At 64.7% G+C, this 27,131-nt stretch overlaps 3 protein-coding genes across 18 annotated transcripts in view; 2 read left to right on the top strand and 1 right to left on the bottom strand.

Annotated features, from left to right (window-relative positions):
- Positions 1-1,567: 1,567 nt before the first annotated feature.
- On the bottom strand, positions 1,568-4,730 carry GRINA (glutamate ionotropic receptor NMDA type subunit associated protein 1). 2 transcript variants are annotated; one of them, XM_051831302.2, is made up of 7 exons: positions 4,585-4,730; positions 3,277-3,649; positions 3,086-3,198; positions 2,811-3,011; positions 2,582-2,710; positions 2,352-2,495; positions 1,568-2,265 (listed from the first exon to the last, which is right to left on the bottom strand). In XM_051831302.2, the coding sequence occupies exons 2-7, from the start codon at positions 3,623-3,625 to the stop codon at positions 2,116-2,118; spliced, it is 1,086 nt and encodes a 361-aa protein (XP_051687262.1). In that variant the 5' UTR covers positions 3,626-3,649; positions 4,585-4,730; the 3' UTR covers positions 1,568-2,115. The 2 variants fall into 2 exon arrangements, with proteins under 2 accessions (XP_051687262.1, XP_051687261.1); XM_051831301.2 differs by lacking the exon at positions 4,585-4,730 and adding an exon at positions 3,753-4,319.
- An 89-nt stretch (positions 4,731-4,819) lies between these two features.
- On the top strand, positions 4,820-16,275 carry PARP10 (poly(ADP-ribose) polymerase family member 10). Of its 8 annotated transcripts, none has more exons than XM_070075654.1 (13): positions 4,823-5,690; positions 6,408-6,673; positions 7,114-7,129; positions 7,296-7,474; positions 7,549-7,803; positions 7,875-8,108; positions 8,198-9,114; positions 9,210-9,431; positions 9,530-9,623; positions 9,840-10,409; positions 10,504-10,637; positions 15,442-15,616; positions 15,708-16,275. In XM_070075654.1, exons 2-13 carry the CDS (start codon positions 6,667-6,669, stop codon positions 16,052-16,054), a joined length of 3,150 nt encoding a protein of 1,049 aa, XP_069931755.1. In that variant the 5' UTR covers positions 4,823-5,690; positions 6,408-6,666; the 3' UTR covers positions 16,055-16,275. The 8 variants fall into 8 exon arrangements, with proteins under 8 accessions (XP_051687185.2, XP_069931756.1, XP_069931757.1 ...); XM_070075652.1 differs by having other exon boundaries at positions 4,824-5,123; positions 7,872-8,108; XM_051831234.2 differs by having other exon boundaries at positions 4,824-5,690; positions 7,872-8,108.
- A 176-nt stretch (positions 16,276-16,451) lies between these two features.
- The window catches only part of PLEC (plectin), a 57,317-nt gene continuing 46,637 nt past the window's right edge, over positions 16,452-27,131 (top strand). For 3 of the 8 annotated variants that reach the window (XM_051831208.2, XM_070075639.1, XM_051831214.2), the window contains exons 1-2: positions 16,452-16,608; positions 17,535-17,732. In XM_051831208.2, coding sequence (XP_051687168.1) covers positions 17,540-17,732 — 193 coding nt within the window. In that variant the 5' untranslated portion in view covers positions 16,452-16,608; positions 17,535-17,539. Of the gene's footprint in view, positions 16,609-17,143; positions 17,274-17,534; positions 17,733-18,923; positions 19,081-27,131 lie in introns of those variants that run through there. The other 5 variants (XM_070075647.1, XM_070075649.1, XM_051831213.2 and 2 more) reach the window with 4 other exon arrangements.

Raw genomic sequence — 27,131 nt, 5'->3', positions numbered from 1 at the left:
GCCCAGACCTCCGGCCCCAGCCTCCCCCTCTCAGCCAGAGTCTGTTCCTTCGGGAAGCTCCCGAGCAAAACTGTCCGTGCCGTCCGTATTCCTGAACTCCTCCTCCTTCAGCTTGACGGATGTTCTGTGAACTCCGTGTTGTTTTCCTCTTCAGTGCCAAGTCCGGGGAGCCTGCGAGCTACCTCTCGGTGGGCTCCTTTCTCACCTGTCAGCCTACTTACAGCACTTGCTGGGCCCTGGATGAGGACCTGCACCTGCTCAAGGAAATACTGGCAAAGGGGTGGGAGGACCAGGGGCCTGTGGCCCGCCCTGATGGAGGCATGCGACTGAGGTTAGCCCCTGGGTCACCCTGGGGGCGAGGTAGACTCCAGGAAGGCATGCCTGTCCCTGACCCAGCAGAGAGGCCACAGACTGCTACAGTGCTGTGAGGCGGGGCCCGCTTTGGCTCAGGTTGTGCAAGGTCAGGATTGGGGGCTGAGGGGCTGAGCGGGAAGGCAGCTGGGACAGTCAGTGGGCAGAAGGCAGGGCCTGAGCCAGGACTAAGGAGTGTGGGCTTCATCCTGAGGGTGCCTGGACAAGGTTTGAGGAGGTGGGTCACGTGACCGGCGGAGGATGGGCAGTACACGGAGGACAAGCCCGAGAGGCAGAGGAGAGGAGGACGGCTTGCTTTGGAGCACAAGAGCCAGTCTGGGGAGGACAAACTCAGCTTTGAGCAGGCCTCGGCTGGGGTGCCTGTGGGCGCTGGGGTGGCGCTGGCTTGGGGTATGTGGGGCCCTTTCATGCCCTAAAGTGCTGCCCCCAGTTAAATGAGTGGTGGTGGGGAGGAGCCTTGAGAGGTTCTCAGGCCAAGGTGGCTGGAAAGTCGTGGGGACGAGGGTCTCAGGGGGTCACGCCCCAGGCCAAGACAGCCAGGCCCCCTGGGGAGGGCATGGAGCTGGCTGACCAGTGGGTAACACCCTAGCGCCCACGGCAGGAGCTAAGTAGCAAGCACAGGGAGGTGTGCGCACGGCAGTCTGCCTGGCTGAGCTGCTGGTCTCGGTTCAGGCCTGGGGCAGCAGCTCCTGTCTGTAGTTTCTTGTGGGGAAGATGGGGAGGGAGAGAACCTTTGTCCAGATCCCCGCCAAGATGGACTGTACGGCAGCCAGGAGAGCCCGCCGGGGCCTGCGGAGCGTGACGGCGAGCCGGGGGTGGGGGCAGTGACCTGTGCCACTTTCCTCAGGCCTGGACAGCAGGTGAGCCGCTCACAGACCCAATGTCCTGCCGAGCTGTGTCCAGAGGGAGCAGGTGTCAGACAGCCCTGCCGCTTCCCAGCGCGCGGCCTGGGCACCCTGTTCAGCTAGCTCGGGCAGCCTCGGGTCCCTGTCCCTCCACTGGGAGTCTAGCACACGCCGTACAGGGTGCCTGGGAAGGTGGCGAGGAAAAGGCAGGCGGGGGCAGAAGCAGAGCAAAGGATCAGCCGCTGTCATGAACCTGCAGTGTTAGTTCTGTGCTCCCGGCAGCAGGCGTGGCCACAGCTGCCTCTCCAGCTCGTGGAGGAAGTGACAGTGAGAAGAGCAAGGAGAAGGCGGAGAGCAGAAGGTCCATTTATTGGGATTTTAGTGACAGCAGGATGGCAGGAAGGCTTCCTCCCCCGAGACATGCCGTCCTCCGCCCTCAGGGCTCAGCACGAGGGTCAGACCCCGCCCCACACATCCCCAGGTAGAGCAGCACTCGAGGGTGGGGTGGGGAAGGGGGGACTCTATGCTGGGCTGGGGAGCTGGGACAGGAGGGGAGACGTGCACCCTCACCTCTTGGCTCGATCCCTCTCCCCAGGGACCTGGTGTTGCCCCCCCAGACCCTGGAGTGGGCTGGCAGACGGGCTTCATGCAACAAGTAGACGGGAAAGGCTCGGACACGCAGCCCCGGAGCCCCTGGTGGGAGGGGGAGGCTGGAGGGGCCATGCTGTGGCCAGAGCAGTCCAAACGGAGTATGTGCAGTGTACGGACAGGAGTGCTGGGAGGGGCTCCCTCAGCCCGGGACCAAAGAGAGGGGAAGTACAGATGGCACCGCCATGCCAGGGGCAGGGTCCAGTCCGCCAGGCCCCTCGAGCAGCGCGTGGACAGCTGGCGGCTCAGGCTACTCCTTGGCACGGCCGATGATGGTGAGGATGTACAGGAAGATGTTGATGATGTCTGTGTACAGGTTCAGGGCTGCAAACACGTACTCCTCTGGGCTCAGGGACAGCTGCTTGTTCCCCAGCAGCAACTGAGTGTCCACTGCCAGGAACTGGGGCGACAGCACGCGGTGTTGAGGGCCTGCCCACCTGGCACGCGGGCCCCCCAGCGCCCAGGGCCAGCCCCCACCCTACTCACGCAGGTGAAGAGCAGGGCGCCCAGCGAGGCGTACACGATCTCCAGGATGCGGTTCCGGATGAAGATGCAGAGGATGGTGAAGATGAAGAGCACCACCATGCTCACCAGGAGCACCCCCATGCACGAGGTGAAGTCGTAGCGGGTCTGGGGGAGGAGAGGGCAGGCTGTGGGCCAGCCGGGGGGAGGCCGCCGGGCCCGGGGCTGCAACCCCGCCCTGGGGGACCCCTCACCTGCATGGAGAAGATGACCACCGTGAAGCACACGGCTGTGGTGATGCCCACAGCCATGATGACCGCCTCCGTGTTGTAGAAGCTGGCGATCATGCCCACCATGTAGGACAGGCTGATGGTCAGGATCGACTGTGGGGAAGAGGGGGCGCGCTCAGCCTGGGGTGCCCGGGCAGCCAAGCCCACACAGCACGTGGAAGCCTGGGGCCAGGAGCTCAGGTTTCGGGGTTACCAGGGCAACGAGGTTCCAGGGGTGTTTTCTCCGGAAATCGCCACAACAGCTGAGGACGATGAGAGAGACGAAGAAGACGGCGTAGGAGACATAGTAGGTCCAGACGTTCTCGCGGACGAAGCTCTTCACGTTGCCGACGAAAGTGAACACGGCCACCGTGGACAAGGTCACCGACAGCTGCAGGGTCAGCACCAGGAACACCTGGGGAGCGAGCGCCTCAGAGCCAGCCCCCACCCCACCCCGGTGCCGCCCACCCCCAGGCCCCGCCCACCCACCTTGCGAATGAAGGCCTGCCGGATGCTCTTGTCGTCCCAGTTGGCCGCGGGGAAGTCTTGGTTGTCGTAGTAGGACGGGGGTCCCTCCTCCTGGTAGTTCCCGTGCTGGGGTGCTGAGGGGCAGACGGATGGGCTCAGCGCCACTCAGAGCGCCCGCGCCCCGCCCCGCCCCGCCCCGCCCCACAACTCACAGTCTGGGTCTTGTGCTGGGAAGGCCTGTGGCTGTCCATAAGGGTTGGGGGGAAAGGGGCTCTGCGGATACGGCCCCTGTGGGTAGCCCCCTTGGGGGTAGGGCCCCTGTGGGTAGCCCCCTTGGGGGTAGGGCCCCTGTGGGTAGCCTCCTTGGGGGTAGGGGCTGGGGCCGTGGGGGTACCCTGGCTGACCATAGGGGGAGGGCTGGAAAGAGGGCTGTGGGTAGGGGGCCCCAGGGTAGGGAGGCTGAGCATAGGGAGGCATGGGGGCCTGGGGACCCCCAGGATATCCAGGGTTGGGTGGAGGGTAGCTGTCCCCAGACACCAAGAAACTCTTTTCATGGGACATGGCTTCGGGTTCTGTGGACTGCCCCTAGAGGAGAGAGAGAGAAGGGTTAGCCATGCCTGTCACCGCAGCCAGCCCCGCGGCGGCCCCACCTGCAGCCCAGAACCCAGGAGGAAGGAGGGCGACCGACCTTTGCCCCCTGGCTGCTTTCGGCCATAGAGCCGGGAGGCCCAGGCTGGCTGCCCTGGGCAGGGGCTGCTCCGGGAGCAGGGGAAGGATGGCTGTCAGCCTCGGGATCCTGAGCCGTGCAGGCGCCCGCTGGCCGCCGCGGCTCCCCCACACCCCCACCCCCAGCAGGGTCAGCTCAGCCCGTTGGGGGCTGGGGGCGCGGCCTGGGATGTGTGGGGGTGTGCCAAGGTCCTCCTCTCCGCATCCGCCCCTTAAGCAGCTTTAAGGGGCCAGAGTCGGGGGCTATTTCTATCCCAGGAAATCCCCACACCATCTGTGACCAACGACAGCCCTGGCCCCCCCTGACCAGAGCAGGGCCCGCCGGTGTGGGGGGGGGTAGCAGGCCTCGATGCGCTGCCGCCGGGGTGTCTGCCAGTGGGGTACCGAGAACAGCGGGGTGCGGGGGTGTGGGGAGAGGTAGGCGTCCAGAGGGCGTGTGAGGAACAGAACAGGACTGGGGGCGAGGCGGGTGGGCGCAGCGGCCGCGGAACGCGCACCGAGGCCGGGGGGCCCCCCTGCCAGGTCGGGGGTGGGGGGAGCTCGGGGCCGTGGGTCTTGCCCCCGCCGCAGCACACCTCCCCCCCCCCGCCCCGCTTCGGGCCGCCGCGGCTCCCCGCCCCCACCGCCGCCGCCGCCGCCATCCCCGGCCCCGCGAGAGCCGCGCGACCGGCCGGACGGACTGACCGGACAGCAGGCGGCTCTGCGGGGCTGCGCAGGGCCCTCGCGGGGGCGGGGGCGGCCGGCTTGGCGGCTGCAACCGCTCAAACACCGCTGGGCTCGGACCATGGACTCACCGCTCGTGGGGCGCTGCAGGCCGGTGCGCACTGTGTCCGCTGCGCGGCCGCGCGGTGATGGCCGGTGCGCCAGCACCCGCACCAGCTCAGCGGCCGGCTCTGCTGGGCCTGCGCCTGCGGCTGGGGAGACGCAGCGGGGCCTTGTGACGGGGCGGGGCAGGGGCGGGGCTGGGGGCGGGGCTGGGGGCGGGGCCGGGGCGGGCTGGACTAGGAATGCGGGGTTTCCGCGCGGACCAAACCGCGCTCGGTTTATCTCGTGTCCCTGGTCTCAGCCCCAGCCTGGGCCCCGCAAGGCTGCCGAGGGGTGGGGTCGGGCTGTGGGAGCCGGGGGATTCTGGGGGCAGAGGCCTGGTGTAGCCAATTCGGCTTTCTGCTCGGGGAGTTTAGAAATTTATTCCTAAATGGAAGACTTGCTGAAGCAGCCAAGGACCCTCCCTCCCTCCTTGGCCTCAGCACACAGCGTTCAGCTCCCTTTTTCACTCAAGCCCCTCCAAAATCAGGAGTCCTGGGCATTTTCACCCCAACTCTGCAGGGCTCAGGTTAGACCTTATCAACCGCAGGCCTGGAGGTACAGCAGGCCTGAGGCTGGGCTAACCCTCGCCTTGGCTTGCCCTCCCCACCTGGGGCCTTGGGACCCTCCTCAGGCTATAGCCTCTCCCAACCCTGAGAGATTGGGCTCAGGCTCCGCCTTGTGCCTGGGTGGTCTGGCTCCACGTGGAAGAGGGGACTCCCGGCCATTTGCACGTGGAGGTGGTGTGCTGATTTCAAGCTACCCCAGCTGGACAGCGAGTCCACAGAAAGCACTGGAACCTTAGCAGTCTGGGCGGTGGCACTGAGAGAGAGCGAGCTTCCACTTGCTGGGTCACTTTGCAAATGCAACAGCCAGGACTGGGCCGTGCCAAAGCTGGGAGCTCCTCCTGGGTCTTGCGGAGATGCCCTAGGCCCCCAGCAGTGAGGAAGGCCCTGGTGAAAACCCGGTCAATAAGAGAACCTCTCGTGACGGAGAAGCCCCAGCCAGCGGCAGTCTGCCTCGGACACCTGGCTGCGGGCTGCCATCGCGTTACAGCAGCAGAGAGAAGCCCGGCTGGCTGCTGCTCTCTTGCAGGGTATCGTGATACTTCTACCTCAGCTCGGCCCGCTGTGCGCTCCTGCTGTCTAACACCTGTGACACGGGCGGCAGGGCTGCGAGACCTGAGCCGTTACCTGCTGCCTCCCAGGGGCAACAGCAGGAAGCTGGGTGGGAAGCAGGTGGGACTCGACCCCAGGTACTCCTGGGTGTGATTCAGGAGTCCCGAGCAGCAGCCGTAGCACAGTGCTCTCCCGGACCTCAGCTCTTACCTTCAGTGACCTCGGAAGACTGACCTTGAGGGTGGGCGAGCGTGGCAGAGGTTAAGAGGTCAGGTGCAGGTGCAGATCTGGCTCGGACCAGAGTGGGGCAGCAGAGCTGGCCCTTGGCCCCCTGGAGGAGCAGCAGTGGGGCAGCGTTTCAGGTGGAGTGAAGGACGGTGGGGGATAGAAAGCAGTAGTGTAGTGAGCATAACTCTTTTTAAAAAAGATTTATTTTCCTTGAAAGAGTCAGAGAGAGAGAGAGAGAGAGAGAGAGAGTGTTTTCCCTTCACTGGTTCCCTCCCCAAATAGACACAATGCTGGGATGCCAGAAGCCAGGAGCCCAGAGCTCCATTCAGGTCTCCCACGTGGGTGGCAGAGGCCCAAGCACTTGGTCTGTCTCCCACTGCTTTTCCAGCTGTATTAGCAAAGGGCTGGATTGGAAGTGGAGCAGCCGGGACTTGAACCAGTGCTCAGATGGGATGTTTGCATTGCAGGCAGCAGCTCACCTTGCTGCACCACAGTGCCGGCCACTGGAGGGCACTCCTCTGAGGGGCTGGAAGCGAAGCAGCTGACAGCAGGGAGCTGGCTGGGGCAGAGCGTGGATTCCAAAGGCACAGCCTGGTGTGAGGCCTGGCGTGTTCATGGGCCTGTGTGCACCCCCGCGTCCCCTGGTTGAGGGGGCATAGCCGCGGCAGTGAGGTGTGTCAGCCTGGTGCCTGTCCCCTCCTGGGGTCAGCCACGACAACAGTGACAATGACAGGTAAGAGGGGATGGCTAGGTGGGTGCCCAGGCTGGAGGGGCCTGCAGTGCTGGGATACGAGCGCTCAAGGTCAAGTGTGGGAGCTGCTCGCTCAGCAGGACCCCTGTGGGTCCCTCGCAGGCGTAATGCACCTAGAGCATTTGGGAAGGCGGCCAGGAGCTGGCCTGGAGCCCCTGCCTGGCACGCTGACGCAGGCTTCTTGGGTCTAATTCAGAGGATGATTGGCCTGTTCGGGGCCACAGGGAGAAGTGAAGGGCCTGGAGCACCCCCGGAGGGTATTCCCACCCACCCTGCTGTCTGGGGGTTTCTGGGTCAGGTTGGGGGAGGGCCCGGCCAGTGAGAAAACACCTGAGCCACAGTACCCAGGCTGCAGTGCCACAGGCCTGGCCCCTCCCTCCGCCTGCCTTCATTCAGTTTCACTTTTGTTTTCCTGGTTCCAGGCCTCCAGCCCGCAAGGCAAGCAAAGAGGGCAGGCCCCGGAGCCCGACTGCAGCTGTGTGTGGTACAGGCAGGGGGAGTGCGGGTCGGGGGGATGGGGCTGCCGGGGCGGAGGGAAAGCGGCAGAGGGCCTGGGGAGGGGCACGAGGGCGGGGCGGCGTTTCCTTCTCAGCCATCGTCCTAGGGTTGTGATGGAGGAGGTGGGGGCGGAGGCTGCCGTGGAGCTCCAAGGACTGCCCCCAGACGTGCCCGACCAGCTGCTCCTGCTCTACTTTGAGAATCGCCGCCGCTCTGGGGGGGGACCTGTGCTCAGCTGGCGGAGACTCGGCTGCGGGGGCATCCTCACCTTTCAAGAGCTCGCAGGTGAGGGGCAGGCTGAAGGGGCAGCCTGGGTACCGTACCCTGGTATCCTGACAGCTCCGACACCCTGCCCACAGATGCTGAGAGGGTCTTGGCCCAGACGGAGCATGAGCTACTCGGTGCCCAGCTCAGCCTGCGGCCAGCCCCTCCTCGTGCCCCTGCACGTCTGCTGCTTCAAGGACTGCCCCCGGACACTGCGCCCCTGCGCGTGGAACAGCACGTCCAGGCCCTGCTCCGTGCCGTGGGACACCCAGTGCAGCCCTGTCGTGCCCTGGCCAGTCCCCGGCCAGACCGGGCACTGGTCCAGCTGCCCAGGCCCCTTTCTGAGGCGGGTGAGTGCCAGGGCCGGGGCTGGGGTGCTGGCTGTGAAGTGCCCTGAGCCAACGTGACCCTCCCACAGCAGTTGCTGTCCTGGAGCAGCAGGCCCAGCATCTGGACCTAGATGGGGCCTCCGTGTCACTGGCCCCCGTGCCCCAGGCCCGGGCAGTGCGTGTGGTGGGGGACACTCCCCCTGAGGACCAGTTGCTGCTACAGTTGTACCTGGAGAATGAGCGCCACAGTGGCGGTGGGCCCCTGGAGGGCCTGCGCAGGCTGCCCGGGCCCCTGGGCACCGTCATCTCCTTCCAGCAGTGGCAGGGTGAGTGGGATGGGCAGACCCAGCTGACTGCCCCACCCCTCCCCTGCTCCAGGAGCCCGACAGCTTCCTGTTCCCTCTGTTCCCCCAAGTGGCAGAACGGGTGTTACAGCGGGACCACTGGCTGCAAGGCTCGAAACTGGACCTCGTCCCTCACTACGACGTCCTGGAACCCGAGCAGCTTGCCGAGGACGCCAGCACGGGGGACCGCCCGTCCGTGCCGGGACCTGGGGCCACTGAGCCTGCTCCCCTGGAAGCTGGAGAGCTGGCCGGGGACTGGAACGGTGCCGAGCCTGCGGCAGCGGGCTCTGGGAGGGCACCAGGGCAATCGGAGGCCTCTCTGAGGGCGGGTTCTGTGGGGTCTCCAGGCCCAGAGAACCCGGTGGAGACTGGTATGGGGCTGCCAGGGCAGGAGGGGGTGGTGGAGACAGTGCTGCCCGCGGAGCCTGCGGCAGCGGGCTCTGGGAGGGCACCAGGGCAATCGGAGGCCTCTCTGAGGGCGGGTTCTGTGGGGTCTCCAGGCCCAGAGAACCCGGTGGAGACTGGTGTGGGGCTGCCAGGGCAGGAGGGGGTGGTGGAGACAGTGCTGCCCGCGGAGCCTGCGGCAGCGGGCTCTGGGAGGGCACCAGGGCAATCGGAGGCCTCTCTGAGGGCGGGTTCTGTGGGGTCTCCAGGCCCAGAGAACCCGGTGGAGACTGGTGTGGGGCTGCCAGGGCAGGAGGGGGTGGTGGAGACGGTGCTGCCCGTGGAGCCTGCGGCAGCGGGCTCTGGGAGGGCACCAGGGCAATCGGAGGCCTCTCTGAGGGCGGGTTCTGTGGGGTCTCCAGGCCCAGAGAACCCGGTGGAGACTGGTGTGGGGCTGCCAGGGCAGGAGGGGGTGGTGGAGACGGTGCTGCCCGCGGAGCCGGGCGCCGTGCGCTTCCTGCAGCTCTACCACGAGGAGCTTCTGGCCAGCCTGGGTGAGGTCGCCCTCTTCCCCCTTGAAGAGACCGACGTGACCGGCTTTCGGGTGAGTGGCCCCATCAGAATTCCTCACCTTGGCCCTTCTCCCCTGGGGCTCTGCACCCTGCCGCGGCACACTGGCCCTCCCCGGTGCCCCTGCAGCTGTGTGGAGCGCTGGCCCCCTGCCAGGCAGCTGAGGAGTTTCTGCAGAGCCTGCTGGGCACCGTCAGCTGCCACGTTCTGTGCCTGAGGCACCCGGGCAGCACCAGGTTCCTGCTGGGCCCCGAGGGGCGGCGCCTTCTTCAGCAGCTGGAGGCTCAGTTCCAGTGTGTCCTGGGGACAGAGCGACTGGCCGGGGCCGCCCAGCACCTGGACCCTGAAGAGGTGGAGATGGAGATTGCCTCAGCCCTCCCATTTCTTACACTCTCACCAATGCCCCTGCCCTCCTCAAAGGTCTGGGACTCTGACATCCTTTCCCCTAGGTGGATCCCACCGAAGCCCTCCAGATCCTCCCTGGCCAAGTCCACACCCCGGCACCCCAAGATAGAACAGGCAGTGACCAGAATGAGAACCTGGGTAGGCTGCCCAGTGAGCCCCCGCCTAACCCGAGGCCCTCTCTTGACCCTTCCCTGTGCCCACTCTGTACTCCCGCCTGTCTCCTGGCCCTTCCCAGGGGCACCCTGTGTTCCCCAAATTCACTCTCCATCTTTCACTCATCACGCTGCATCCTGTCCCTCAGGGTCACTCTGGCTGGGCCTGATCCCTGACCCAGTGGCTTTTCTCTGTTCACAGAAGAGGTGCAAGAGCTGCTGGCCACCCTGGAGAGCCTGGACAGGGAGGAGTGGCTACCACTGGAGATGGGGGAGGAGGAGCCCGAGGAGAAGGAGCCTGTGGCCCCCAGCGCTGGAGTCCCTGGGAGGCTGGAGGAGGAGGCCGCGCTGCAGCTGGCCCTCTGTCGCTCGCTGGAACCGCAAGGCCAGCTGGTTGGGCAGGAAGAGGCTGCTGCACTGCAGAGAGCCCTGGCCATCTCCCTGTTGGAGGCAGAAGAGCCCTGTGGCAGTGGGACTGATGGCAGGGCCCAGCTGGTTGTACATGTGGCCTTCGATCAGGACGTGGAGGAACTGGGCCTGGCACTGGAGGCTGCCTTGGAGGCACAGCTCCGGGAGGAGACTGTGGGGCTGTGGGGCCGTGTGCTTCCCGTGGAGCTGTGCGCTCGCGTGGAGAAGCGCCATGATGTGAGTGTGGCTCTGTGCAGCGACTACGCCGTCCTCCGCGGCTTCGGGGCCCAGCCTGCCCGAGCGGCCCGCCACTTGGCTGCACTGCTTGCTGGCCCCTTTCCTTTGGTGGCTGCAGAGCCCACCTGTGAGTCTGCACCTTGGACTGGGAGTGGTTGGGCTGGCTATGAGGGGCTAGTGCCCAAGGCTTGGCTCTTGACCTCCTTCTCCCCATGTGTCAGTGCCAGATGAGGGGCTGCAGGGGCCCTTGGGCAGGCTGGAGGGTCTAGCAGAGAGCACCAGAGAGTTCCAGGATGTGGTGCGGGCCTTCTACGACACCTTGGATGCTGCCCACAGCAGGATTCACATCATTCGGGTGAGTCCACATCCCACATCCCTGGCCATGGCCTCCTGGGCTCTGCCATTCGCACCTTACAGAGTCTGTGGGTGGTCACTGCATCTGCTGGCCAGGAGCTGCTCAGTGAGGGCAGGCTGGGCCTCCCCACGCTCGGGGCTGTGGGGAGCACCAGGCCTCTCCAATCCTGCTTCCTTCCCAGAGGGTAGTCACAGAATCTGGGTTAGGGAGACAGAGGGAATAGAAGTTAGGGGGCCTGAACAAGGCTCTGTGCTCTGCTCTGCGTGGCCCCCTCTTCACTGGCAGTTCCTTATCCAGAGCACGGGGTAGTTCTGCCACCTTGTGGCCACTGTGAGGCTTGCTTATTCCTTGCCATGCCTCTGGCAGGGCCAGTTCAGTAGGGAGAGAGCCAGAGCTCACTCGGTAGCTTCTTCTTGTGTTCTCACCACCTTTGGCAGCCCCGAGCATGGGCATGTTTCCAAAAAGGGGCTGAAAATAGCTGGTAGGAGCCAGAGAGGAGCCCCAGGAGCCCCGGGAACACCCAGACTGGGCAGGTGAAGGGAAAAGACTTGAGAAGGGACTAGGGGAGGCCATGGAAGCATGGGCACCACCATCACCGTTACCACACCATTAACACCACCACTGTCTTCAATCCCACCACTATAACCATCACCATAACAAAACCATCACCACTGTGACCACCACTACCATCAATAATACCACCACCACCATTAACACCATGGTTACCACTGCCACTGTTTTCAATGCCATTACTACAACCATCACCATCAACAACACCACCACCACCACCATCAGTACCACCACCACTGTAACCACCATAACCATCAACAATACCACCACCACCACCATTAACACCGTGACCACCACTGTAACCACCACCACCATTAACACCATGGTTACCACTGCCACTGTCTTCAATGCCATTACAACTGTCACCAGAGAAAAGGCCACGGAAGCTGTGGGGTTCTTGTCTTCATGCAGAAAGAATTCAGGCGTGAGACCAAGAGCGGGGTGATAAGGTTTTATTGGGGACAGGGCATCCGTCAGAACAGAAGGGATAGAGAGAGAGCGCCTTGTCACTGGGACTGGGGAGAGCGAGGTTGGTGGTTGATGGAGAGAACACACCCGGGCAGGCCAGGCGGGGGCTCAGCAGGGAGCAGAGGGCTGAGTCTGCTTGCACTCCCTGGGTTTTTAAGGGAGTCTGTTTACCACCCCCACCACCTCCCCTCTCCTCCAGGACAGAGGATGGGGTTCCTCAGCTGAAGATTAGCAAATTCCCCCCAAGATTTGCTGGCCTGGGCAGAGTGGGGGGGCTCCCCTAGGGCGTCTGAGAAGGTTTCAGGGCCCCAGGTTACCAGGTCAGGCAGCCCCTTTGGTCCTGAGGAGAGCATTCTCCTGGGAGCTGTCCCTGGGGGGAGGGCTGGGAGCACCTGGGAGGTCATCAGGGTCTGGGCAGGACTCTGAAGTGGGAGACGCGGGGTTTCTGGGGCTTCCCAGTAGGTGCTGGTCCTCAGGCCCTTCTCTCACACACAGAGGCTCAGTTTCTGACTTCCTGCCTAACATAACCATCATTATCAGCGAAACCACCACCACCACCACCAAAACAACTACCGCCATTACCATCAATACCATCACCAACATAACCACCACTACCACATCAACAATACCACCACCACCACCACCGTAACCATAATGCCTCTGTCACCACTACCACTGTCACCATCAATAAAGCCATCATCGTAACCACCATCACCAGCAATACCACCACTGTCACCATCACAATTAACGCCTCTGTCACCACTACCAGTGTCACTGTCACCACCCTGCAGCACTGTGCTGTCTGCTGTTAATTATATGCACTTGGTTCTTTTAGCGAGCAGCTTCATGATGTTAGTTGGCACACTTAAATTTTTTTTCCACCTTACGACTTGACACTGCTTCTTGCCTTCCTGCATGGAAGATGAGAATGGCCCTGCCTTCTTTCTCTTCACCTCCTCTTCCACTTCCATCTCACAGTTTGGTCAGGTACATTACCTGTAGCAGGTAGAGCAGGTTCCTACACACACCCTGTAGTGTCCTGTCACTACCTGGAGGCTCAGATACGCCACAGTCACGCAAAGTTTCTACCCAGAGAGAGGGAAGTGGAGTCCTAGTTATGAACACTGCTGGCCTCGGGGAGAATGTTCCAGAACCCAAGGCCCAATGGCCCAATGACACCTGGGCTACTCCGTGTGCCACCTTGCGTAGGTCCTCCTGTTTAGGAGGAGTGTCCTGGCCTTTCCAGTGTGTGCATCCTGTAAGCTGGTGTGGGCGTCCCACCCCTGCATGTGCCAACACGTCCCTGCCTGTCTGCACTGCTCTGCAGAGTTTCACTGGATGCAGTGTTTAGGTTCAAAATGTTTTCCTTCCTATTTTTGAAGATACTGCTCTTTGTCTTTTATAAAAAAAAGATGTATTTATTTATTTGAGATGCAGAGCTATGGAGAGAGGGAAAGATAAAGAAATCTTCCAACTATTGGTTCACTCCACAAATGGCTACAACATCTGAGAACAGCCCAGGTGGAAGCCGGGAGCCCGGAGCTCCATCCAGGTCACTCACGTGGCTGGGGGGCAGCAAGTACTCGGTCCACCTCCTGCTGCTTTCCTGGGCGTATTAGTGGGCAGCTGGATGGGAAGTGGAGTAGCTGGGACTAGAACTGGCACTCATATGGGATGCTGGTGTCACCGGCTGCTGTTTAGCCTGCAATACCACAATACTGACCATGTTATTTTTTCTTAAAAACTATTTTGGGGGCCAGTGTCGTGTAGGTTGAGCTGCCGCCTGTGACACCAGCATTCCATATGAGCCTCAGTTTGAGTCCTGGCTGCTCCACTTCCTATCCAGCTCCCTGGTAATGCATCGGAGAAAGCAGTGGAGGATGGCCTGGGTGCCTGGGTCCCTGCTACCCACATGGTGACGTGGAGGGAGCTCCTGGGTCCCTGCTACCCACATGGTGACGTGGAGGGAGCTCCTGGGTCCTGGCTTTGGTCTGGAACAGATCTGGTGTTGCACCTGTTTGAAGAGTGAACCAGTGGATGGAGCATCTCTCTCTCTCTCTCTGTGTAACTCTGCCTTTCAAATACATAAATAAATTTTAAAAAAACAAACAAACCTTTTTTTGGGGAAAGTTAAAAGAAAATCTCTCCATGTTTTCAGCATTCCATGTTGGTGGTTGGAAACCCAATGTTGTGCATTGACCTTGTATGTGTATTCATGCGTGTATATGTGAATGTGCACATGTGTGTATGTGTGCGCAGTAAGTGTATACACATATAAATTGTATGTATGCATGTGAAGATGTATGTGTGTATATGAGTATTGCATGTGTTAGTATGCATATACATGTTATGTATATGCATGTGTGTATTGTGTTTGCATTATTGTACATGCATTGTGTGCATTTATGTGAGTGTATGCATATATGTATTTATCTGTATATGTGCATATGTATATATGTGCATGTATATGTGTGCATTGCATGGATGTATGTGTGCATGTATGCATTTGTGTATATGTACATGTGCATGTGTGAGTGCATGTTTATGCGTGTACATGTGTATATATGTATGTGTGTATATGTGTGCATTGCATGGATGTATGTGTGCATGTATGCAATGCATTTGTGTGTATATGTACATGTGCATGTGTGAGTGCATGTTTATGCGTGTGCATGTTTATATATGTATGTGTGTATGCATTTATGTGTGCATATATGTATGTGTATATGTGCATGTGCATGTGTATGCAAATGTGTACATGTGCGTGTCCTCAGAGGGTTTCTCTCACTTTGGAGGTGCAGGTCTCCCTAGCAGGTGGTCCCACTATCTCCCTAGCAGGTGGTCCCACTGTCTCCCTAGCAGGTGCACCCACTGTCTCCCTAGCAGGTGCACCCACTGTCTCCCTAGCAGGTGGTCCCACTGTCTCCCTAGCAGGTGCACCCACTGTCTCCCTAGCAGGTGGTCCCACTGTCTCCCTAGCAGGTGCACCCACTGTATCCCTAGCAGGTGGTCCCACTGTCTCCCTAGCAGGTGGTCCCACTGTCTCCCTAGCAGGTGCACCCACTGTCTCCCTAGCAGGTGCACCCACTGTCTCCCTAGCAGGTGGTCCCATGTTGCCGCAGGCATGTCACAGATGCTCTCCTGGGGCCGCTGGGCCTCCCCTCTGTGTCCTCTCACGCTCCAGCCCCTGCCTGGGCTCCACACCTCCTCCGGTGCCCTCCGTCTCTCCGTGGCTCTGACTCCAGCCCGCACCAGCTCACTGGGTTTGGTGGGCAAGGCCCCTTAACCCAAGTACCTCTTTCCCTGTGGTTCCTGTCTCAGCCAGCCTGGCTCTGTGCCTTTGGGCCTCTCTGCCTTCCTCTGAAGGCACGAATTAGGACGGCTTCAGAACCCGAGGTGGCTCTGGGGCAGTTATCGGGTGGCTCTGCCTCTCCCGCCCTGGCCGGGCCTTGGAGCCCAGAGCTCTCCGAGCGTGGGGAGAGGCAGAGGCTGTGAAGTCCTGGGGCTCAGGGTTTCTCTGCAGAGGGCCTGGCTGCGGGCTGTGGGGTCTCCCTGGAGGAAGCCAGGCCTCTGTAGAAGCCCTCCTGTGTCACCGGGTGTCCCGTGGGGGTGGCAAGTCCCGCGGTGGACGGAGAACCGGGGGTGGGGTGCGGTGGGAGCTGCAAGGTCTCGCCCAGACCCTGAAGCCCTCCGTGGGAGGGGCCCTGACCGCCAGGCTGTGTCCAGGGCCGCAGGGCCTCCCAGAGCCTGCCTGACCGCCCCGCAGGTGGAGCGCGTGTGGAACCCGCTGCTGCAGCGGCAGTACGAGCTGCAGCGTGAGCGCCTGGAGCAGCGCTGCGCGCGGCGCCCGGCCGAGCGGGTCCTGTACCACGGCACCTCGGCGTCCGCCGTGCGGGACATCTGCGCGCACGGCTTCAACCGGAGCTTCTGCGGCCGCAACGGTGAGGCCTGAGCGGGGCGGCGGGCGGCGGGGTGGGGAGGTGGGCGCCGGGCTCCCCCCGCCTGACCGCGCCCGCCCCTCCCGCCCCGCAGGCACGCTCTACGGGCAGGGCGTGTACTTCGCCCAGCACGCCTCCCTGTCGGTGCAGGACCGGTACTCGCCCCCCGACGCCGACGGCCACAAGGCGGTGTTCGTGGCGCGGGTGCTGACCGGCGACTACGGGCTGGGCCACAGCAGCCTGCGGGCGCCGCCCCCGCGAGCCTCGGGCCACACGCTGCTGCGCTACGACAGCGCGGTGGACTGCCTCCGCCAGCCCAGCATCTTCGTCATCTTCCACGACACGCAGGCGCTGCCCACGCACCTCATCACCTGCAGGCGCGCGTCCCCGGCGTCCCCCGGGGCCCCCCTGGGGCTCCTGGACAGCTCCCCGGCCACCTGACCCCAGAGGCGGCTTTCTGGCCTGCTGCTCCCCAGGCTCCCTCCCCCGGGGACACCCCGCCTCCTGCGGCGAGCGCGCAGGGCCGAGGCCCCCTCCCGGTCTGGGCGGGTCCGGCCAGCAGAGGTCAGCAGTGTGCGGGAGGCGGGCGGGCCGGGCGGGTGGGGGGACCTCGCCCGAGCGCGGCTGTGACGTGTGTGAATAAACCTGTGCGTGAAACCAGGCGGAAGGAAGGGCCGGCCGGCGCGGCATCCGACCTCTGCGGCGGCCAGGGCACGGGCGTGCGGGGCGGGACCCCGCCCGGGAGCCACGCACGCTCGCCGCCACCGTGTCCCCTGACCAACCGACCCACCCCGACCGTAGGTGTGCGTGCGGCCCCGCGCACACGCGCGCGCGGATCGCGCGGGCACAGCTTGCTCTCGGCGGAGGGGCGCGCACGGCCCTCGCTGGGGGCCGGGGCGGGGCTATGGGCTGACCCCGCCCGCGCTGCCTCCGCGGAGCTCCTGGCCCGAGCGGTGAGGCTGCGGCGACCGAGCTTCGGCGAGCGGGGCCACCAGGCACGTAGGGCCGGACTGGGGGCGAGGGGCGCGGGGCGCGCGGGGGTTGCGAAGTGGGCTTGAGTGGGGTTCGGCCGCAGGCGACCCGGAACTCGCGGCTGCGGCGTGGCCCGCCCGCGGGAGACTGCGGAACTGGACGGGCGGTGCCTGGGATGTGGGTTGTCGGAGGCGCGGTTCGGGGCTGGGGCTGGGGCTGGGGCGGGGGTGGGGCGGGGGCGGGGCGGGAGGCCCCCGGCTCGGCGCCCGCCGTCTCCTCCCCAGCCCTGGGGCCGAGGGCGGAGGCACAGAGCCCACATTGTACCCCCACGGCTCTCCACCCCCGCCGAGACAGAGCCCCATTCACCTCCAGCACGCCAGGCCTCTCGGGGAGTGGGCACGCGTGGGCTGCGTGCGGGAGGAGCCGCGGGTGGGCTGCCCCGGCCTTGCTGCAGCCGAGCTCCCACGCCGCTGCGGGCCCGGCTATTTATAGGGCTCCACTGCGGAGCCCGAGGTGGGGCTGCGTGGGTCTGGAGGAGCGGCGGAGCGGTGGCGGGACCCAGGCGGCGTGGGGCTGGGGCGCTGGGGGGCCGGGGCTTGTCTGCAGCTTCACCTGCTTCCGGACCGGAGGAGGGGCGTCCCGGTTTGGGGTGCAGACGGAGGGCGCGCGTGACAGGGAGCAAGTGAGGGTAATCGGGGTCGTGTTTCGGGTGGGCTCCTGGGCCGGGGAGGGGGGCGACTGTGTGTGGTCAGGGCTGGTGATGCCCTTGGAGGGGGTGAGGTCAGCGCCCGAGGGGCCACTTTGGGTGTCTGCTGGGTGGGCTGGGGGAGAAGGCTGTCCACGCCTGGGTTGAGAACAGGGACAGGTGTAGGAGGGGCGTGCGTCCAGGCGATGAGGATGGGACGGGGCCAGCGTGCGGTACCGGCAGTGACCACCCCTCCCCCCCCAGGAGGCATGTCGGCCGAGGACTCCGAGGTGCGGCCAGCGGCCGAAGACAGCTCGGGCGGAGGCAGCGGCTCGCCCAGCCCTGGGGACACACTGCCCTGGAACCTTGGGAAGACGCAGCGGAGCCGGAGAAGCGGAGGCGGCTCTGGGGGCAACGGGAGCGTCCTGGACCCTGCGGAGCGAGCGGTCATCCGCATTGCAGGTAATGTGGCCGTGCGAGCTGCCCGCGCACACTCGGGCCGGCGGAGCGCTTGTGGTGTGCGTGTGCGGGTCCCCGCGGCCGGCCGGTCGGGGAGCGCCTCTCCGGGGTGCAGGTGCGGGCCGACGGCGCAGCGCCACCTGCTGGTCCTGTCGGGCGGCCGCGTGAGGCGCCGGGGATGGGCTTCTGCCTCTCCGGCTGCCGCCGCTGGCTTCATGGCGAGGGTCCAGCGCCCCGACGCCCAGTGGTAGCTTCTTGGGCTCCGGGGACAGAGCTCAGGAAGCCCTGTGGTCTCAGTTCATGGGAACAGGACAGGAGGAGGTGCCCAGGTGTCCAGAGCCCCAGCTCCTCCCTTAGCCGGGGTCTGGCCTTGCCCCCCACTCCCTGTCGTTGCCAAAAAGGGGTGGGGGAGGTGGGTCTGGCCCAGCGGGAGGCCCAGGAGAGGGGCCTGGCAGCGGACGATGGCCCTTTGGAAAGCGGCCACCTCGGGTGCTTTTGCCGGCTGTGCCAGGAAAGAGGCAGTTGAGGGTCTCCTGGCTCAGGCTGCAGGACCCCCGGCCGGCAGTAGGAGGTGTCCGCAGGGCAGCGTGGGCCCCTGCGGGAGGCCGGGGGTGCACGGAGCCTGCGGGCTGGGAACTGTGCTGGCGGCGGCCCAGCTGGGAGTGGAGTGTAGGTGCCTCCAACGCACCCCACCCCGGGCGGTCACGACCACTGCGGCCGGCCCCCAGGGAGGGGGTCCTGTGCGTCCACCCACGTTCCCGGGCCTGGGACCCTCGCGGCGGCGTAGGGACCTCCCGCGGGCGCCGGGCGGGACACGGGACTCCGCCGGTCTCAGCAGGGAAAGCAAGGCGTCTCCCTTCTTGGGGAAGCTGCCCGCTCCGGCGCTCGCGGGTGGTTTTTGGATACTGACGACACCCATCAGCGCGGCCAGGAAGGGAGACGCCCACCAGCAGCGGCGGCCGACGGAGCGAGGGAGGGAGCGGGGAGGGGGCGCGCCTGGCGGCCAGGTGAGGGCGCTCCGGCAGGGGCGCTCCGGGGTCTTGGGGCGACCCGGGCCGGAGCGGGCGCGCGTGGGACGGAGCCCCGCAGCGCCCTGAGCCGCCGGGGCCGGGCCCCGCCCCGGCCCGTGGGGCATCCTGGGTGCGCGGGCGGTGCGGGGGCGGGGCGCGGGCGGCCTCTTTAAGCGGCGCGCGCGGCCGCGGGGACAGAGCGGCCGAAGGGGGCTGGCGGCTCGCTCTGCGCCTCCACGCCGCGTCCCGCGCCGCCGGCATGGCCGCGCCGCCGCCGGACACGCAGCCGGACGAGCAGGACTTCATCCAGGCCTACGAGGAGGTGCGGGAGAAGTACAAAGGTACGGGCGCCCCGCTGTCCGTCCAGGACGCGCCGGGTCGCGGAGCCCGACAGCCTGGCGGCTGACCACCGTGTCCGCGGTGGCCGTCCTGGTCGCCACCCACACCGAGCCCCGCCACCCTGCCGGCCGTCCCGGCGTGGCGCGGCCCCCGCGGCCCCCGCTGGTGCCCGGGCAAGGGGCAGGCGCGCTCCGCTGAGCCCCCGCGGCCATGCCCTTAATAGGACATCGTGCGGCGCAGGTGGGCGGGGTGGGGGTGGGGGCGCACCGCTTGTCCCGGTCGGAGCCAGGGTCCCTGGGTGTGCCCAGCAGCCATGTGGGTCAGGGCCGAGCCTCTGCTGTCCCTCCTCCGGGTGGCTGCAGCTGCCTGGCAGTGGGTGGCATAGTTGCCGCCTCTCCTCACCTCCCGAAAGTGGCCAGAGCCGGGTTGCCACCATTCCTTGGCAGGGACCCTCATGGGACGCCTCGCCGGTTCCCTGGGGGCACAGATGTGGGTGAGGAGAGCAGGGGAGCCCCCTCCTCGCCCCTCCTCCCCCTCTCCAGCCTGGGAAGCGCTGGCCCCCTGCCCTCCTCCATGCCTTCCCGGAGCCCCTGGGGCTGCCAGTGTCCTTGCCACTGTCACCATCAGCCACTTGCTCTGGGCTGGGCCAGCTCTGAGCAGGCATGGGGACAGCCCTGGCTCCTGGCCGGCGGAGGCTTAGAGGCCTGGGGAGGGTCGAGGTGGGGCCCGGCAGAGGCGGCCAGGGCAGGTTCCAGCTCCAGGCGCTGGCTTTGCTGGCTCTGCCCCCAAGGGCAGCTCAGGGAGAGAGGTCCTGCTCGGGCCCTGCCTGAGCCTCCCAGGCAGGGTTGATTTCGCCACGCCTGGGGCTCCACTCTCTGGACAGCTGTGCCGGGCAGGGTGGACGTGCTGTGTGCCTGACCCTTAGCCTGTCTGCCTGTGGGACCACTGCGCCCTCGGGGAAGCCTTGCGGGCCCACCTGGACAGGTGCAGGGCAGGGAAGGGGCTGCCTGCCCGGGCCACAGCCTTCCCGCAGGCCTCGGGGGAACTGGTGTGAGCCCGCTGCTCTGTTGACAGGGAGACCTGGGCAGAGTGGTCCTTCTTCCGGGGTTCTCCTTGGCGGGGTCGGTGGCTAGGCATTGTGCTGAAGCCACCCTGGCCCTGGAGCTCTCCCCTGTTGGCCGAGGTGCGAGTCTGACAGGCCCCCCGAGGGCTCCCGGGGGCCACTGTGGCCCCTGTCTGCCTTCTGGGCTTGGCGGGGAGGTTGATGAGGGGCGCGGGGCCCCGATGCGGCTCCGGCCTGCAGCTGCCTGTGTGTGTGTGTCTCTGGCACTGGTGGGAGAGCGGCTGAGCAGGGGCAGCAGGTCGGGAGGGCCTCTGGGGTGCCAGACACCCGGAGTCTCCTGGGGTCCTGCTAGGGGCCAGGCTGGCACCTGTGGCCAGGAGCCACAGCCCAGGCGGAGGACTGGCCTGGGGAGGCCCCAGGTGGCCCCGTGCCCCTCACCCCTTTTCCAGGCTTGAGCTCTGTGACCTGCTTAGACCTGCTAGAGGGCTGGGGTGGAGGGGCTAGTGGGGCAATGGGGAAGGGGTGGGGGGAGGGGCTGTGTCCAGTGAGGGAAGGCAAGGGCGTGGCACCTGATGTCCTGTCCCAGTGAGTGGCTGGGAGACAGCTGGAAGGGGAGGTGGGAGTGCCCCCATGTTGGGCCCACCTCAGTGCTAAGGGCTCCCGGAAGGGAGGGAGGCAGGCCCAGGACCCCTGCCCACCTGCCACCAAACTGAGGAGGGGTGGTCTCTGTCTGATGGCCGCCACGCCCCTGTGGCACTTGCCCCCAGCCCCCCCCCACAACAGAGACATGGCTTTCCCTGTGTAGCCCCCAGGGACCTCCCCCCCCAACAGAGACATGGCCTTCCCTGTGTAGCCCCCAGGGACCTCCCCCACAACAGAGACATGGCCTTCCCTGTGTAGCCCCCAGGGATCTCTCCCCCCACCAGAGACATGGCCTTCCCTGTGTAGCCCCCAGGGACCTCCCCCCCACAACAGAGACATGGCCTTCCCTGTGTAGCCCCCAGGGACCTCCCCCCCCCCACCAGAGACATGGCCTTCCCTGTGTGGCCCCCAGCCCCACCCCACAACAGAGACATGGCTTTCCCTGTGTAGCCCCCAGGGACCTCCCCCCCCAACAGAGACATGGCCTTCCCTGTGTAGCCCCCAGGGACCTCCCCCACAACAGAGACATGGCCTTCCCTGTGTAGCCCCCAGGGATCTCTCCCCCCACCAGAGACATGGCCTTCCCTGTGTAGCCCCCAGGGACCTCCCCCCCACAACAGAGACATGGCCTTCCCTGTGTAGCCCCCAGGGACCTCCCCCCCCCCACCAGAGACATGGCCTTCCCTGTGTGGCCCCCAGCCCCACCCCACAACAGAGACATGGCCTTCCCTGTGTAGCCCCCAGGGACCTCCCCCCCACCAGAGACATGGCCTTCCCTGTGTAGCCCCCAGGGACCTCCCCCCCCCACCAGAGACATGGCCTTCCCTGTGTAGCCCCCAGGGACCTCCCCCCCACCAGAGACATGGCCTTCCCTGTGTAGCCCCCAGGGATCTCCCCCCCCCCCCACAAGAGAGACATGGCCTTCCCTGTGTGGCCCCCAGGGACCTCCCCCCCCCACAAGAGAGACATGGCCTTCCCTGTGTGGCCCCCAGGGATCTCCCCCCCCAACAGAGACATGGCCTTCCCTGTGTAGCCCCCAGGGACCTCCCCCCCCAACAGAGACATGGCCTTCCCTGTGTAGCCCCCAGGGATCTCCCCCCCAACAGAGACATGGCCTTCCCTGTGTAGCCCCCAGGGACCTCCCCCCCACCAGAGACATGGCCTTCCCTGTGTAGCCCCCAGGGACCTCCCCCCCCCAACAGAGACATGGCCTTCCCTGTGTAGCCCCCAGGACCTACCCCCCCACCAGAGACATGGCCTTCCCTGTGTAGCCCCCAGGGACCTCCCCCCCCACAGAGACATGGCCTTCCCTGTGTAGCCCCCAGGGACCCCCCCCTACAAGAGAGACATGGCCTTCCCTGTGTAGCCCCCAGGGACCTCCCCCACAACAGAGACATGGCCTTCCCTGTGTAGCCCCCAGGGACCTCCCCCCCACCAGAGACATGGCCTTCCCTGTGTAGCCCCCAGGGACCCCCCCCCCCACAAGAGAGACATGGCCTTCCCTGTGTGGCCCCCAGGGACCCCCCCCCACAAGAGAGACATGGCCTTCCCTGTGTAGCCCCCAGGGACCTCCCCCCCCCCACAAGAGAGACATGGCCTTCCCTGTGTGGCCCCCAGGGATCTCCCCCCCCACCAGAGACATGGCCTTCCCTGTGTAGCCCCCAGGGATCTCCCCCACAACAGAGACATGGCCTTCCCTGTGTAGCCCCCAGGGACCTCCCCCCACAAGAGAGACATGGCCTTCCCTGTGTAGCCCCCAGGGACCTCCCCCCCCCACCAGAGACATGGCCTTCCCTGTGTAGCCCCCAGGACCTCCCCACCCACCAGAGACATGGCCTTCCCTGTGTAGCCCCCAGGGACCTCCCCCCCCACCAGAGACATGGCCTTCCCTGTGTAGCCCCCAGGACCTCCCCCCCCCCACCAGAGACATGGCCTTCCCTGTGTAGCCCCCAGGGACCTCCCCCCCCCACCAGAGACATGGCCTTCCCTGTGTAGCCCCCAGGGACCTCCCCCCCCCACCAGAGACATGGCCTTCCCTGTGTAGCCCCCAGGGACCTCCCCCCCCACCAGAGACATGGCCTTCCCTGTGTAGCCCCCAGGGATCTCTCCCCTGGGACCCCCCACAAGAGAGACATGGCCTTCCCTGTGTGGCCCCCAGGGACCTCCCCCCCCACAAGAGAGACATGGCCTTCCCTGTGTAGCCCCCAGGGACCTCCCCCCACAAGAGAGACATGGCCTTCCCTGTGTGGCCCCCAGGACCTCCCCCCACAGCTTGGGCCCTTGCCGGACGCGTCATTCCTGGCTCCCTCCTGGGAATCCCCAGTCTCCCTGTGTGACAGTCATACTGCTGCCAGGGCATTTTCGACTTCCTGTCTGCCTGGGCCGCGCGGCTGTCTCCGGCCTTCCTGCCTTGGGCCAGGGCAGGCTCCTGTGGGGCTGAGACTGTCAGGGCCTGTGGCGTGGGCGAGCTGCTTGTGCTGTCGGGCCGGGGGCAGGTTACTTAGAGACGGCCCAGCCTGGCCCGAGATGGGTCCCAGAGGCTGGGTTGCCTTGGCAGCCTGGAGAGTCCTGGGGTCAGGCTTAGAGTGGCCAGCCGAGGCGAAGCAGTGAGCAGTCTCCGAGCGGTGCTGCAGGCACAGGGGCAGGGGCCGGCCCTGGGGTCCCGGAACAGGTGCGGGGTAGGGATGGGCAGTGGGGCCAGCCAGGGGACCCTGGGCGTATGGGGAAGAACCTTGAAGGCCACTGTGCCAGGGATGGGAGGGCAGGGGTGAGCACTGTCGGGGGGTGGAGCCCACAGGAGGCGCCTGTCTGGGAGACCAGCATTGGCCTGGAGAGCAGGTGAGGCTGGAGAGGGGCTGGACGGAGCGGCAGTGTGTCCACGGGGCGTGTGCCCGAGTGTGGCCCGGGATCTCGGCAAGGCCTGGTCGGAGGGGGCCCCACCTCCCTCCTGGGCCACGCTGGCCTGGAGCCCTCGTGCTGGCACCCTCTTGGCGCGTCCCCACCCCCGCCCTCCTCCCGGCTGGACTCCCGGCTCTGTTATCTGTGTCCCTTGCTTGGCCCTGGCGCTCGGCTGGTGTTTGCAGGGAGCTTGCATGGGTGAGCAGTGACTGTGCAGGCATTGTCCACAGTGGCTGGAGCTCAGCTGGCAGCCTGTGAGGCCATCCTGAGCCCCGTGGCCGTGCGCGCCGCTGTCCAGAGACAGACATGCTGACTTGTGGAAGCGCGTCGCCATGGGCCGAGTGTGCCGCGTGAGACATGCTGACTTGTGGAAGCGCGTCGCCATGGGCCGAGTGTGCCGAGTGAGACATGCTGACTTGTGGAAGCGCAGAAATCCCAGCTCTGACCCCGGTCTCACTGGCTGGGGTGAGAGAGAGAACAAACCGTCGTGTGGCCTTCCCTTCCCAGCAGGCTTGCCCGGGGATTCTCGCCGGAGCCGCTGACTTTCCACGTCAGTGCAGGCTAGGTCGGCCTCGTTATTTTTAAGATTTTATTTATTCATTTGAGAAGCAGAGAGAGGAAGAGAGCTTGCGTCTGCAGGTTCATTCCCAGGATGCCTGCGAAGACGGGTTGGGCTGTGCGGAAGCTGGGAGCTGGGAACATAATCCAGGCTCCCATGTGGGTGGCAGGAGCCCAGCTGCTTGAGTCATCGTAGCCTCCCAGAGCCTGCATGGCTGGGAACCGGAGGCAGGGGCTGACGCTCCAGCCTGGGACGGGCACCTTCGCCGCCAGGCTGAGCACCTGCTCCTCCTGTTATTTCTGATGGTGCCTTATTGAGCTGCACCTCAGGCCACGCCACTTCCCCAGTCAGAGTACATGATACGGTGGTTTCCAGTGCCTCCCAGGGCGGGACGGGTGCCAGGACACGGGGCCCCCAGCCCTAGCAGCACCGTCCTCTCCGTCTTCAGGAATGGGCCTGCGTTGGCGTTCCCTGGAGACGGAATCGGGGTTCTTCTCGCTCGGCACAGCGGTTCCGTGGCCAGCGGTTTGTGCCGTGCACGACTCCCTCTCCTGGGTCGTACTGCTCCGTGGTGTGCCTAAACCGGCCTTCATTCGTGCACTTGAACGTTGATGGCTACTTGGGTGCTTCCACTCTGGCTGCTGTCAGTGACGCCGCTGGGACCGTTCGTGCACGTTTTTGCGGCTGTGCGTTTGCAGTTGCCTGGGGCTGGAGCTGCCGGGTTGTGTGGTGATTCTATACTTAGATGTTCGGACAGCTGCCAGGCTGGCCCCCGAGCGGCTGCACGGCTCTGCAGGGCGACTGGTTTCTTCACGTCCTTGCCGACACTTGTTATTATCTGACTTTCTGATTGTTAGACAGCCGGTCCTAGTGGGTGTGAAGTGGTGCCTTCCCCAGAGCTAGTGAGGTGTGGTGTCTTTCCCTGGGCTCCTTGGTCTGTTCAGAACGGCCTGTTCAGAGGCTTTGTCCCTTTTAAAATTGGGCTTCTATCTTTTTATTACCGAATTACAAGTGTTCTTCATATAATTTCTCTGATTCTCTGAGTTACCTTTTTACTTTTTTTAAAAAAATCTTTATTTACTTGTTTGAAAGGCAGAGATACTGAGCGAGAAGGAGAGAGAGACAGAAACATCTTCCATCCACAGGCTCACTCCCCAGATGGCTGCAATGGCTGGGGCTGGGCCAGGCTGAAGCCAGGAGCCAGGTGCTTCCTCCAGGTCTCCCACGTGGGTGCAGGGGCCCAAGCCCGTGGGCATCTTCTGCTGCTTTCCCAGGCTCATTAGCAGGGAGCTGGATCAGGAGCGGAACAGCCGGCCCCCATGGGATGCCGGTGCCCTGGGCAGAGAGGCTTAGCCCCTTCGCCACAGCACCCGCCCACCTTCTTACCTTTTCGGAGGTGTTCTTTGAGGCACGTCTGCTTTCGTTAACGCGAGTCCGGTTTAACAGTTTTCTCTTGGTTGGCTGTACTTTTGATGCCACATCTAAAGGTCACGAAGGTTCCGCTGTATGTTTTCTTCCAAGAGTTTATGATTTTCACTCTTACATGGAACCTTAGTTCCATCTTGCGTTGACTCTGCGTGTAGTGCAGTTGGGGGTCTCTTTTCAGCGTGTTGAAACCCAGCTGTCCCAGCACAATTGTTGGAAAGATTGTCTGTCCCCCGCTGAACCTGTTTTGCCGGTGGCAGTACTCCGGTCCACGGAAGCACGGCATTCCATCTACTTGGCCACTCTAGGAGAGTGCCGCACACGCGTGCCTCCTGAACTGCCCGCTGGTGTCGGCGAGCGCGACAGGCACCAGACGCACGCTCAGCAGCGGCTTGCCGCCAGCCTCGCCCGCTGCGTGGGAGGTTCCGGCTGTGTCTTCACTGTAAAGAATCACCCTTGGTGGCAGGCGTCTCACACAGTGGTTAGGACACGGCTTGGGATGCCTGCGTGCCTGGGTTCGAGTGCCAGCTGCCTCCAGTTCCAAGTCCCTGGTAACGTGCATCCTGGGGGGCAGCAGATGATGGCTCAGGTCTTGGGTTCTGACACCCACGTGGATGCCTGGGTGGAGCCCCTCACTTCAGCCGGCCGTAGCCCCAGCTGATGATGGCATTTGAGCAATGGACCAGTGAATGGAAGATCTTTCTCTCTCCCCCAACCACTTCGCTCTGCCTTTTAAATAAAACGGGTGGGATGGACAGACAGGTGCACCCCATCCCCCCTCCTGGAGCTGGACTCCTGCAGGGGTCCTGGGGGGTGAGACTCTTCAGCTATCCCCAGAAGATCTGGGGGGGCAGCGGAAGTGGGGAGTGGCCAAGGGAAGGAGGCGGCAGGACGGGGATTCCACTTTGTGTGTGGGGGGGAGGTTGGAAACGACTGAGGCAGGAAGTATGGGGAGAGGCCAGGATGCCAGAAAGCACAGGACTGAGCTGGCGGGCAGGGCCGCGGGACCATGCCTCAGGCTGTGGTAGGGAAGGCAGGGTCCTGAACTCTGCACCTGCAGCCCCCTGGAGCCCACGGGGGCAGCCAGGAGGCAGAGGGCCAGGGCCTGGGCAGTGGACGAGTGGGTGATGAGCCAGGAGGGGGCTTGGGGTCAGGTGGAAGGGGCCGTCAGGGACCTCAGCCAGGCTGGGGTGTGGCAGCCTGGAGGTGGGTGTCCTCTGGTATGGAGCCGTGGCCCGGGGCCTGTGCTGCCTGCACGGCCTTGGCAGAACACTGACCTGCTGTCCCTGGGCAGAGGAGAGGCCTCGAAGGCCGTCCTTGGCCACAGGGGCCATGGGCACCCCCTGGCCCAGGCTGGGTGCCAGATGTGCTTTTGCCCAGCCCCTCTCTCCAGAGGCCCAGCTTGATGGCCGCTTGCCGGGGGGGCCCTGTGGTTCGGAGGGGCTGGGGCGCTTCCTCTGCTGTTG

Source organism: Oryctolagus cuniculus, chromosome 6 (genome assembly GCF_964237555.1).
Source record: "Oryctolagus cuniculus chromosome 6, mOryCun1.1, whole genome shotgun sequence".
In the NCBI taxonomy this organism is placed as follows: domain Eukaryota; kingdom Metazoa; phylum Chordata; class Mammalia; order Lagomorpha; family Leporidae; genus Oryctolagus; species Oryctolagus cuniculus.
This window is presented reverse-complemented; position numbering and strand designations above follow the sequence as displayed.

What these genes read in the sequence shown, in the direction of transcription:
- GRINA (XM_051831301.2), bottom strand. Translation starts at nt 3,779, where the DNA reads ATGGCCGAAAGCAGCCAGGGGGCAAAG. An exon ending in AAAGCAGCCAGGGGGCAAAG is followed by an intron (nt 3,650 to 3,752) that starts GTCGGTCGCCCT and finishes TCTCTCCTCTAG; the next exon opens with GGGCAGTCCACAGAACCCGA. An exon ending in CCTGGAACCTCGTTGCCCTG is followed by an intron (nt 2,711 to 2,810) that starts GTAACCCCGAAA and finishes TCTTCCCCACAG; the next exon opens with TCGATCCTGACCATCAGCCT.
- PARP10 (XM_070075652.1), top strand. An exon ending in AGCACCTGGACCCTGAAGAG is followed by an intron (nt 9,432 to 9,529) that starts GTGGAGATGGAG and finishes CCTTTCCCCTAG; the next exon opens with GTGGATCCCACCGAAGCCCT. An exon ending in GAGCTTCTGCGGCCGCAACG is followed by an intron (nt 15,617 to 15,707) that starts GTGAGGCCTGAG and finishes CCCGCCCCGCAG; the next exon opens with GCACGCTCTACGGGCAGGGC.